Raw genomic sequence first — 13126 nt, forward strand, 5'->3', positions numbered from 1 at the left:
TAAAGAGGACAGTGCAAAGAAGGTGAAGAGGTGGAAAGGATGAATGAGGTGAAATTGAGCAACCTGTGAAAAAAACACAAGGACCCTAGCTGACCCAAGGATAACTCTGGCTTAAGAGTAAGAAACTGTCAAATCTGGATGCCGATGGTGAAACGTGAAGATGATGTTATCCTGCCTGGTATTCAAGACTTTTTCAAGAAGGGTTTCATCATTTGATGCCTGATCAATTGACCCTGTAGCAGACAATGAATGTATTGAACGGACAGTAGAAGTAGTTCGGGTGTAGCTGGAATGTCCCAAGATAGCAAATTCTTGCTTCTTTTCCAGTTAGCTGAGATGCTTTCACTCGAGTAAACCGGACAGTTCCTGATCCTGATCAGTGAACCTGCGATGAAGATCAAGATCCTGCTGGTTTGCGGGCTTACATAGATAGGTGTGGCTGTTTTGACATCAGATAGAGATAGTTTTACCAATCATAAGTGATTTGATTTGTCTTTGTAGAGGAAAATAGATTTTCAAAATTATCTGTAAATTGATACGCATACTTTGGCTATCTTTACGAAGTTGGAGGTAAGGAAGGATCACAAAATAATTTAATAATGGAACCATAACTGTCGAAACTAAAGGTTTTTGATCATCTGTCTGTGCTCCTCAGTTCTTTCCCTTCAAGATTCAACAAATTTAATCCTAGAAAAAAGCTTACAGCTGCATTTATTTAAATGGAAATAGTGACGTTATAATAGAAAACAAAAGAACTGATTACTTTTTAAAATACTACTTGTGTACAGCTGAAGCTAAGGCTGAGGGTGAGATGGTGAGAGGTGTGAAAGCCTTATAGAAAGCAGGCATGATGCAAATGAAAGACAAGTCTGGAAACAGTGGCTCACTGGAACACAACAAGTCCCAAAACGCCCGCACCAAACCCAGTACCCGGGGACAAAGCTGGGGAGAAAGTGAAAGGAGGGAGGAGGTGAAATGGGAAGGAGGAAGGTGAACCGAGTCATAACAAGGATGGAAACAGCGGTGTCTTTGTGACAGAAGCAAAACCAACCAATCCTACGAAGAAAGCAGGGAGAGGAAGGTGACTGAAGGCAGGAAAGAAGAAGAGGTGAAAAGGGGGTGAGCATGTGGAAGGAGAGGGGTAAGCCAAGGACAGAGGGAGCTTCTGACTGCACTGAAGGTGGAGACAGGAGATTAAAGAGGACAGTGCAAAGAAGGTAAAGAGGGGGAAAGGATGAATGAGGTGAAATTGAGCAGGTTGAGGCAAGAAAACAGGAAAGAGAAAAGAAAACTGGGGTTTTTAAGTGATGTGATGCAATTTCTGTCAGCCATTTTCAATGTCAACAACTGTTCTTCATGAATGTGTAACTCAGTAAACACAGCAGATTTCTGTTTTTATCTAATTATATTTAACATACATTGAATCAATTTTATTTTTACATAATTTTGGAAACTTTTAACCAGCTAGATTCCCAACACACTGCAGTATCTAGCCACCAGCATTAGGCAAATCTCAATCTATAGGGGCAAATTTATTCTGTAGATAAAATAACAAGTTATTATTATTTAGTTAGCATTTATCAGTTGTCCATTTGACAGAACAGATACACCTTAAGATATGATGACTACTGCTTTCAACAATGTCTAATACTTCATAATAATACGAAAGCAATGACAATGACGAAGGTATTTGCAACCAAAAGGTTATTTAAAGTGGAAGACAGCTTTTACCCTAATGTTTTTTTTTAGTCAAATCTTAACACACAGACATGATATGGATATTTTTAGATTCAATGTCACTTACACTGAAGAGGATATTATGTGTGTCCATCACAAATAAACATAACAATAAATCCACCTAGAAGTTCTTATAACTCCAGAACTTGCCTCACATTCATCATGTTTTTGAGTTTTCTTCAGAATCAGAGTAATCAGCTGATAGTTGTCTGTACATCCTCTGATACGTTGCAAACAGGAATTGCTAAACATTAATTTGACACACCTACAGACATAAACTATCAAGCTGATTTCTGTTTTTAACTTTTGTCGAGAGGAAAAATTACTTACTTCCTACGCTATTTACTTTGACCAGAATTGATAATATGAGGTTATTTGCTCAAAAAGTTGATTAAGTGGATCAAGTTACTTTTAAAAGATTAATTAAAGTTTGGATACAAATCTACCCTATCTTTCTATAACTAGTTGTGTTGTCTTTAGCCATTTCCACTGCTCATTTTCTGGTGGACCTCCATGATGGCGCCATGCAAAACTGCTGATGCAACTGCAAACATTCTGCAGCAGCAGGAGGAGATGGAAACAGAAACAGAAAGGTGACAGAAAAGGAGGCGACAGCAAAGTCGAGGTTGAGAGGAAAGGTGAGGATATTACGAGAGGGTAATTTACTTGGGGTCAGAGCAAGGTTGGAAACTGTGTCGAAGCTGACAGTAGCAACACAAAGACTGTCCAAGGGCAGCGGGGGCAAGAGGAGGTAGGAGGGCGAAGAGAAAGGAGGTGGCAGTACGAGGTGAGAGGAAGGTAAAGGAGGTTGGAAAGGTTGGAAACAGTGGCTCATATCCCTGTGACAGTAGCAGATCTGACTGAAGGGGCGGTCGAAGGAAAGAAAGGAACAGGAGAGTCGAGGAGAGAAGAGGTGGGAGGGAATAAATAAAAAGGAGGTGTTGGCACGGAGTCGGTGGAGGGGCGGAGGCGAGGAGAGGGTTTGAAACTGAGGCACATGGGTCATTTCACTAGTTTCCATCCAACTGTCAAGTGAATTTTGAGCAAAGTTTTGAAATGTCGCAAAAACTCAAAGGCGACTTAGATGTGTTTCCATCGGCAGGGGTGAAACCATTTAATAGGCTTCCTGAATGAAAGAAATACACCCATTAGATGGCTAAATGGAAAGAGCCCTTAAAGGGTCAACGACTATTGGGCAAGCTGTTATTGTTCTCCATTGTGCCATTTAGTTTTAGCCATATATTAATGTTTTCGTCTGAAGAAAAAGACAAAGAAATGTACTTTTACATTGGAGCGTGTATGCCATGGCCTTTTCTGGAACTTTTCTGGTAGTTAGAAGGTAATTTTAAAACACGTTTGAGACTATTCTGTATGTTGGTTAAAATTGATCAAATCTTCCACAAACCTTTATTCAAAAGCTTTCAAAATATTACTTTTAAGCTCTTGCACAGCCTTTTGTATTGCGTAAAGAGAATTTTTACAGCTGCAAAATGAAGAAAAAGCTCTATGAAGGAAAAGAAAGGACATAAATGAAATAGAAAGGACAGAGTTAAAGCTGCTGCACTGGAGTGAAATGGCTTTCAAGGGAGAGGTTAGAGGTCTAATTTGAGAGTAATAAAAAAAAAGGGACCAAATTCTGACATGATTAGTCATTTGTTTGGGCATCAGACAAGAAGAGTGACGTGTGCTTTGAGTCCCGGTGGAAGAAAAGGTCGACGTTTGGGCCGGGAGAATCGGGATAAGGGTTGAGCAGAGCGTGGGCGATTGCGGAGGGGCTCCTGGGATGACGGGTGAACCGTGGCAGGCCCTGAAAGAACGAGACTAACGGCGGCTGACGTGATCCCTCGTTTTGGGACTCGCCAACGTCGGTCTGCGAGCCTTTTCTCCGAATCCGTCCCACTGCGGCGTTCCCGAAGCGAATTCAACACGGGTGAGTCATCAGAGTTGTTCGGAAAACGGCCGGAATGTCACGGTGCCGGGCTGCGAGGACAGGGCATGAGAAGAGAGGGGGAAGGATGGAAGAGACGGAATGACGGAGGAGACTGGCGGGAAGTCAAAAATGTGATTTAAATGGTGAAGTTTCGGGCAACGAGCAAAACGTTGTAAGAAAATGGAACAAAGGGCAGCACTGTCTCCATCTTCTTCATGTTTTCCTCTATCACTCTCAATCTCTCTTTGTTCCTGTCATTTTTTCATTCTTTATGTTTAGTATCTTCATCTTCTTCATGTTTTTTTCCCCCTTTCTCTGATGTTTTCTCCCCAGCAGACACACAAAATATGAATTTGGATTTACAGAAACACACATGGATGACCGGTTAGACACCAAAAATATTACAGCAGTTACATTACAATTTTTACTGATAAATCTACTCATAATTGATTCATTCGACACTTAATAACTTAATTATGAAATATCAAAAATAATACAATAAGAATGCCTGAAAAAAAGGGGTATGGTACTTATTTCATACTAATATAGACTTTAGGAGTGATAGAAAGCAATGTAAAAGAAACATTAAAATAATATAACAACTGTAAATCAGACACAGCATGAAGAGTTGTCTTTGTGCCATAAATTACACAATCTTCAGTACTTTCCCAAACACAAAACCAAACAACAAAACTGGCAAGTGCAATATCCAAATCGAGGAAGCTGCAATTTTTTAACTAATCAAATACAAAAAATATAGTTTTTTCATACAAAAAAACTACTGATACAAAAAACGATCAATTCCACTCAAATCATATCACAATATCTATCAAAATAATTACAATAAGACTTTTTGTAACACATTGTGCAGCTCTAGTGTGCACTTATTTTATAAGAACATTTCTACGCACATATTAGTGGTTGAGGAAATTGCACAGATTTTTATACAGACAGAAGACGCATTAAACACACCCTCTTACCTTCAGCGTGTCGAGGCCTCTCTCCAGGTACGTGCCGTATTTGTTTTTCTCTCCAGTCGAGGCGTAGAATTTACTCCACCAGTCCATAAACTCTTCTTCCTGTTGGTCACATATTCGGAGGTCAGAGGACAGCAGGTTAACAATAGACTGGAAGTCCTGGAGTTACAGACTGTAGTTCAGTAAAATAGTTAAATCCATGCATTTAAACTGTGTACATTTACCTTTCACAGTTAAAATTCTTGTTATTCTTGAAGTTTTTGCACTGAATTAAACTCCATGTCAACTTTATTTTCATACAAACTGAGAAAAATTACCTCAGACTTCATCTCCTCTCTCACCAAAACCTCTGTGGCTACTGAAATGAACTTGTGTAATGACCTTTGACCTCTAAAACAACTAAAAAGCCCTGTACTGAGTGCTGTTTGCCTTTGTAGAGCTGCGCAGCACGGGGCTCAGGAATAACCCGCTTTTCATGATTTTTCCAGTGATCGCATAGCAACATGGAGTTAGCCAACTCACGTCAACACAAGTAAAAGTTGCCTCTGGTGGCTCTGTGGCATTAAGGTCATGGTATATGGGCGTTCTGAGGCAATGGAAACGAGCAACATCAAGATGGGAACAGGCACAAAGTGGACAAAACCAACATGGACGTCAGAAGATTCGTGTTATGGCACAAAAAATGAAATATATGTTTATGTATGAATGAAAATAATCCCTCTGCTGCTTTGCTCCGAGCTCTTTTCCATTACTTCTCTGTCATACATAAATATTCTGCAGGCATAAAAATATTTACATCTATTGTCATAAAAACAGCTGATCAGAATCAGAAATTTGTTCACATGAAGATATTTTGTCTGTGCATCGTTTTAGATTCTTGCACTTATTTTTCTTCTAAGGGGAAGATGTGTGAGCTCAACAGCAGTGACTGGAGGCAGAACTTCTCTACAGGGACTAAAAGTTCTCTAAAGTGGACTTCAACTTGTCTGGGGACTGTGGCTCTGACGTTTGCCCTCTTTCTAATCGGGAATGTACTGTATGTGATTCAGAGAGTTAAGCATAGCTGGGTGAACGTCACTGAGAAGACTTAAACTTTGTGCACAAAGCAGCAAGGTTATTATATAGTGAACTAAAACTAAAATTAGGGATGAAAAAACATTTTTCTTTAGTGACAAAAATAAAAATTTGATTTTGGGGAGGGGGGGGATGAAAACTAAGTGAAATAATTTTGTGTAAATTAACTAAAATTAAATAAAAATATACTGGAAATGTCTTAAGTTTTCAATTTGTCAACAGCATGAGGAGGATGTGTTCACTGACAGTGGGATGTCTACGTGACTGTGAGTGTTGTGTTTGTGTTGTAATACCCATTAAATCTTTCCCATGACACATCCTGTAAACCCCATATAATAACAAAAAGAAAAACTAATACTGAAACTATAAAAACAAAACATTTTTATGCAATAAAAACTAAACTGAAACTGAAAACAAAAAGTAAAAGTGATATAAAAAAACTATAATAACTCTGGTTTCTGAACAAGTCATTATGAGACTTTCACCGTGCAATTTAAAGTTTTTAAAATCTGCATTTATTACTTTAAAACTAACTTTATGTCATTAAGAAACAAACTGATCAGGTGTGTTGTGTTTTAATCGTCACTGAACATGCTGTAGTGGAGCTGATTTGTCTTAAAGTTAGTACGTTTATCCTGCTTCATTTGTTCAGACTAAAGAAACAAATGCTAAATAAAAGATTGCATTAAATTACAGAGACTAGCCCAGATGTGGCCTGTTGTAGAAGAGGATGGACATCCCCTAAACTAGTATAGGACTGTGTATTGGCAAGAATCTGATGATATAATACGTATCGTGATGCAAGGGTTTACAATTCAATATATTGTGATACTGTAAGCAAGTATATTTTTTTAAATCTAATTTTAGCAAAACAATCTGATTTAAAAAAAAGTTATATTTTTATGCAACCTGAACGGTTGAATCTGCAAAAAATAACATTTTGCAAATAAAAGGCGTTTTTTCTAGAAAAATACAGTTTTTTTTAGTAATACACAGTAATACACCTTTAGACAGGCTAGGAATCCTTGTCTGTGAAAATCTTTACACACATTATGCACTGCTGCAAGATGAGATTAAAGCATCAGACATATGTAATTTATCACATTCGTACATAGATTAGGCAAAATTGGCTCACAGACTTACCCATTGTAACATCTAGTGTCAGCGTTAACAGCAAAAGGCAGGTCAGACACAAATTTAATTTCATCACACACTGCGCACTCAATCAGTACAGACGCACAAACGCTGACAACATGTAACCACACACTAAAATAACAGGATTAAACACATTTTAAGTAGCTTTTCAACACATTTCGTAATACTTATTCTCATTGCACATTAAGGGTTTCATTCCAAAATGAAACGTACACCATTTGAAAAAAATATATAAAATAAATCCCTGTATTACAAAATGACTGCTGGCATGAAAGTAAAGGCCGTTAAAGTCTTACTATTACAGCTATGAGTCATCCTGAGGCCGGCGCTTACAATGTCGTTCTGTTTTGGAGGATAAAATATCTTTGTTTTTGAAATGTTGACTGATGGCTTTTTGTGGTTTGGATGCGAGTCATTTTGATTTATATGATATGATTTTTAGGGGGATATATAACATCTTTGAATGAAACCCTGTTATGTGTGTTTTTATCAAGACCTATTTTCTCAAGTATGAAGCAGCCTCATCCATCAAATTTACTAAAAGTCTGTTCACATTGGCAACGTCGAGCGGTCGATTCCGATGTTAATTTTTTTGAATGTTTTCTACAGAAAATAAAAAACTTCTTGTCCGTCTGAGAGTGTTTTGCTAGTGTTGTGTTTGTGTGTGTGGTGTGTGTGTGTTGCCCGTTGGCTGAGACACATAGGAAACGGACTACAAAAGAGGGGAATGCGAGGGGACAGATCAAACTACCAGCGCCTGCCCTTCCACACACACACACACACCACACACACACACACACTTGAGTCCGACCCGTCCCCGCCCTGCAACCTTCAACCCTCCGAGGAACACTCGAGCTTAAAACACACTCATGACGCATGTACCACTTTTTCCTTCTTGTATGTGTGTGTGTGTGTGTGTGTGTGTGTGTAGGCATAAATGTAGAACAAAAGTGCTCTTATGGCACTGGGTTGGTGTGGAATCCCCTTTCTCCTACTTCCCACAGACTCATGGACACACACACACACACACACACATAATCGAGGGGGTGAAAACTATGGAATTCCTCATTTTTCCAAAGTGGCAGCATGGCATGGAAAAGGGCAGCACGTGGAGTTTAACTAGGACATGACACACGCATGCATGGCGCGGCTGCGTGTCTGAGTGTCTGGTGTGTGTTAATGTGCCCTCTGTGTGCAGCCGGTGCCAAGCATTGATGACAGGGGCGCCAGAAAGTATGTGTGTGTGTGTGTGTGTGTGTGTGTGTGTGTGAGTGTGTGTGTGTGCCCACTAGTGTGCGTCAAGGTGTGTTCACTCAAGTCCACGACTCCTGATTCAGACAGATTAAGGCTATCGGTGGAGCGTTGCAGAATGCGGCGGGTGTTTTGTACACACTCAAGAGATCGAACACACATACACACATGCAGTGGTCTGTTCAGGGTGTCAGTGTGGTTTGCAGCCTATCATTACACCCTGCAGGGAAAGCCAGGCTAACCAAACCAGACTGGCACTGCCAAGAAGTCTGCGAGCAGAGCGACTGGATTTACATAAGAGCTCTGAGCTGCTTCATAAATGCTTTTTGTGGGGAAATCCCTTCTACAGCACTGTTGAGAGGTCAGAGGTCAAAGTAGCAACCCTGAAGCTGGAAGTGGCGCTATAGCCTAGACAGTCCAGGCTCATAGAGACCAAAACTGACGAAGCATTTGGGAGCTTTTTGTTGACTCATAAAGTCAATTTATCACCAGGAAGTTGCTCTCAAACAAAGTGTAAACACCAGTGATAATCTGTGACAAGTTCTAGGAAAGTTTACAGTATGAGCTGTGTCACTTCACTTGACCTACACCGTGTACAAACGTCTTGGTATTTACAGTTAGGAGAAAAGTTGAAGGACAACCATGATAAGGCGTCATAGAAAGGTGTTGGGCCAACACAAGCCTCCAGAACAGCTTCTTGTTTTAGATTCTATAAGTATGTGGAACTAGTCAAGAGGATTGCTAAAGACAGGGTTAAAATGAATCTGCTGTTAAGGTTAGGCGACCTTTTTCATCACCTTGCAAGGCAGCTTGATTCACAAGATCACAAAATCGTGAAATCACGTCAGAATGCATCTTGCCAGGCCATCACAGTGGTTCGGAGCAGTCAGTGTCCTGTGAGGAACTACTGGCACATACAGGCAAGGTTTAACGCTAGGTGCGACACAGCGAAAAGCGGCTTGAACATAATTGTTCACTAGGTTAAGATCTGGTGACTGTGAAGGCCATATCATATGCGTCACATCATTTTCATTCACTGAGCACTTTTGTCCTGTGGTTGGGGCCATTGTCATCCTGGAAGACATCAGTCCAATCAGGCTTTTCCTTTAATTTGTCTGTGGCTTTTTCATTGGTCCACCTTATGAGACGGATTCAAAAGTAACTGATGAGCACCTGAATGCAAATACCCGATGAATACTTTACAAGTTAACAAGGATTTCCTAAATGCCCCATATCAAATAACTAACTGGAGCACAAGGGATGATGGCAGGGATTGCCAATTGTACTGTGGAGGCCCAACAGTCTGTAGGTTTTAATTACAACCAAAGACTTCAACCACCAATTAGAAATCACCAACTGAAATGATGTGTTGGAATAAGAAACCCTGCAGACTGTTGGCCCTCCATTGTACCAGACTGGACACGCCTTATTTTCACCGATTGGTACATCTCTGCTCGACTCATTTCGACACTCTTTTGGCACGAGGTACTTCTCTCAATATAATTTTCCTCTACAGGTAGTACCATCTCAATGTAGGAAGGATTCTTAGCTGATCATCATAGCGACGCCATGTGAAACTGCTTCAACACAACACAAACAGAGGAGGTTGCAGATGACTCTGAAGAGAAAGAGACATTCCTGAACCATCGGGCCATTCTGCCCAAAACCTGCACTGACTTTCTTTGACCCGATTCTGTAACTCCAAAATAAACTGGTTCATGTGAAGAATGTGGAAAGACTGGAATAGATGTTTCAGCAGAGCTGTTTGTGTGTATTTGTCATTCCCTCCACTGTGGTTTCAGGGCAGAGCACCAAACCTCAAGTAAAAATCTGTGGCATTTTCACATAAATAAATGTCTTCTTTGCTATCACTGATTGACATTACACAGTAGTGACTCGATCTATATCCAGTTTCTGAAAGCTTTTCCAGTTGCTGTTCTACACTCAGCTCATTTTCTTTGAAAATTCTTCTGACATTCAGGAAATGATGCACGCCATGGAATTACCTAACGAAGAACTTCAGTATTAGCAGCGATAGTCACCACTGAATCATGGGAGGACAACCTCTTTAAAGATCCACTGAGCAGCAGTTTACCTTTAGAAAAATACTTGACCAAGAGAATAACCACCAGTAACACTTTCTGAAGCTTTGGACTGGAGGGTTTTTTCTTTTTCTAGTAAGCACTTGTTGATTAGCACCTTGCACTTGTCACTCACCAGGAGTCTGATTAATTCCCTTTTTGTCATTTTCAAAAATACCTTTGAGAATACACTGTCTGAAATATAACCTTGCAAGGCAGCTGAACAAACAAGATCACTCGACAGTCCATCTTGCCAGGCTTTAAACCCGGCATCTGTGGCTAAACTACGGGTACCAATCAGCATCCTTTGAGGAAGTACTGGCAGGGAGATGCTGGCACTGAAGGCCTTTCTCAGAATAGCCGTTTTCGCTCTTCTCCCAACTTACTTTGGTATGTGTTTGACTACGTTATATGGTTAGGAGATCTGATTAGTTGAAGTTTGCTAGTGATAGACAATCCAATCCAAGTTTATCCAATCACCTGCCAAGCATTCAAGTATTTTTTGAAAGTGCCAGCCCTTTTCCAAACATTTTCCAACAACAACTTTACATCTGGCGCAGTCAGGTTACGAAATATCCACCTTCATCCCCTTTGGTAGTTTTTCTTGTTCCCTGGTGCCCAATATTCACTCTTATCTCTGGTTTCCATTAACTCCTGAGAAAAATATATAGCTCTCTAACTGCTAAATGCTCCACTATGTTCTGTCTGCTAATTTATGCTGGTTAGGTGTAGTGGACAGTGAGTTGTTAAAGCTTTTATGCTGAACACAACACTAATGAAAGCAATGAAAGTAAAAATAAAAACAGGGAATTGCAGAGTCGGATGACAATTTTTTTCACTGTAAGGAATAGGTTTCATATTACATGTAGTCATTTCCATGGTTAGCGTTTAAATATTGGTTGAAGCAGCTGTAATTCTTGAACTTTTTAACCAAATGTAACCCAGATTTGAACTAGAACAAAACAAATACCCAACCAGAGACGTTTATTTTTGTGTGGCATTTAGGGATTGTTAATTCTGAAGTATCCGATATGCTAACGTCTGCCTCTCAAGGCTAACAGTGGACTTATAAAAGGAATACAGCCATGTCATCCAGAAGAGCATGAACACATTTGGATGACATTCTGGGCAGCAAATATGTGCAGCATTCAGATTCTGGAGGTGAACAGCAGCTTACATCAGTCTGCGGGTGAAATTAGCAGAACAAGAAAAACAATAATGATTTAGTAAGCTATTTTGACATCTTGTTTCTGGTCACAGTGTCATTATACGACCATAAATGTGTGTTTCATAAACCCCAAAAAATGCCACAAAGTCACCTGGCATGTAGCCATTTCAGTTAGTTTCTCTGGTTCTAAAGCAGCCAGGGAGGATTTATGGAACTAGAGGAAAACTACAACATTTTAAAAGTGGGACTATAACCAAACTTGACTGGTTTTTGGCGATGAACTGGAATAGTTTTCATGAGAATTAATGGTAGAGGAGAGACGCAGTACAACCACAATTTTGGAGGGGCACAAATTTATATAAAACGTGTCCCCAATGGAAAACATAGACACAAAAACCACATTATAAAGAAGTGACTTGACAGCTTTTTCAAATTCCTTAAGAAAGGATTAAAAAAACAAGAAAAGATGGAGGCTGGTTTGATCCTTGACAAATAGTGCCATCAAGCCTGGATTCCGCATATGAAACGTGACACACAATGTTCATTTTCCATCTGAGCGACGTTAGATCTCAAATATCTCGAAGGGGGGTCGGTGCCTCCGAGGTTTGAGGAGCCATGACGCTACTGACAGCCGATCTTCTTAAACTTTTCCAACTCTGAAACAAAATCTGACTGATCCGCCTTGGAAGCGGCTCTGCTGAGCGCACACTCTGCTGCAGTAATCTGGTAATCATCAGACATACGCCCATGACCCGTTTTTTGGTTGCGACCCAGAGATTAAGAAGCCAGGATTTACAGCACATGAGAGAGCGAGCTTTCTTTTTCTGGTGCCATGAGATATTAGTCCTCTTTCTTTTTCCTCATTTCAGTCAAACTTTTTCTGATTCTTTTCCCTCCCTCTGCTTCTCTTTAAGTCACTTTCTCCCTCCTTAACCCTCACTCTCATTTATCCATCCCTCCCTCGGCCTTTAGTAACTGTCTGCTTACAGAGAGTTGTGGTATAGAGGATCTATAGCAGCTCTGTTGACTTTGGCCCCGGCCAGACAGAAAGCCGAGCCTTTAATTTGACTGGTTTCAATATCTGACCCTTAATAAAACAAATATCTGTGTTTGGAGAGAAAGAAATCACCCCCAATTACTGTCGAGCGAGGAGGTAGAGAGCACTACTGGATGTGTGTATTTGTGTGTGCAGTCTGGTCCGGGTCAAGCTAAGTCTTCAAATTGACCTGGCTTAGACAAATAAAATGGAAGAATGTAACAAGGAGCGTGGTCTCCCGTTCAAATCTGGGATCAGATGTCTGCCGTAACCACACGGCTCGGCGTGTGTCGCTCTCTTTCTTCAGTAGAAAGTATTTTCCTGAGCCGCTACCAAAAAAGCAAAAGTTTCTTGTTTCATACCAGAGTGAAAGAAAGCAGTTTTCTTCTTCTTTATCTCATTCCTTCCAGATCAACCCTCATTTCTCTGCAGCCAGTGTTATCCATCAGTGTCTTACTTAAAATAAACTTCATCAATAAAGGGCTTGCACTCTAAAATTAGATCCCTGCTACTGTCTACTGCCTTGCCAGTAAAGCGCATTGTGGGTTCCTATGAACATCAGGAATTCATTTAGAGAATCATATGTGTGTTTGCATGGTTTAGTGCCTTAAACAAATCATTTTTGTTGAGCATTTTCATGATACATGCAATCCAGTTTTAGATTGTATGTATCCAGTTCCAGGCATTAGTCATTAGTTTCTATTCATTTCTCTATGA

General features: G+C 40.2%; 1 protein-coding gene across 1 annotated transcript in view; it reads right to left on the reverse strand.

Annotated features, from left to right (window-relative positions):
* The window catches only part of dysf (dysferlin, limb girdle muscular dystrophy 2B (autosomal recessive)), a gene marked incomplete in the record, with an annotated part of 75045 nt that overhangs the window by 19840 nt on the left and 42079 nt on the right, over nucleotides 1-13126 (reverse strand). The window contains 1 exon segment of the mRNA XM_035675816.1: nucleotides 4648-4746. Coding sequence (XP_035531709.1) covers nucleotides 4648-4746 — 99 coding nt within the window.

Source organism: Morone saxatilis, unplaced genomic scaffold (genome assembly GCF_004916995.1).
Source record: "Morone saxatilis isolate NCDOM2014 unplaced genomic scaffold, NCSU_SB_2.0 Contig4, whole genome shotgun sequence".
Taxonomy (NCBI): Eukaryota; Metazoa; Chordata; class Actinopteri; family Moronidae; genus Morone; species Morone saxatilis.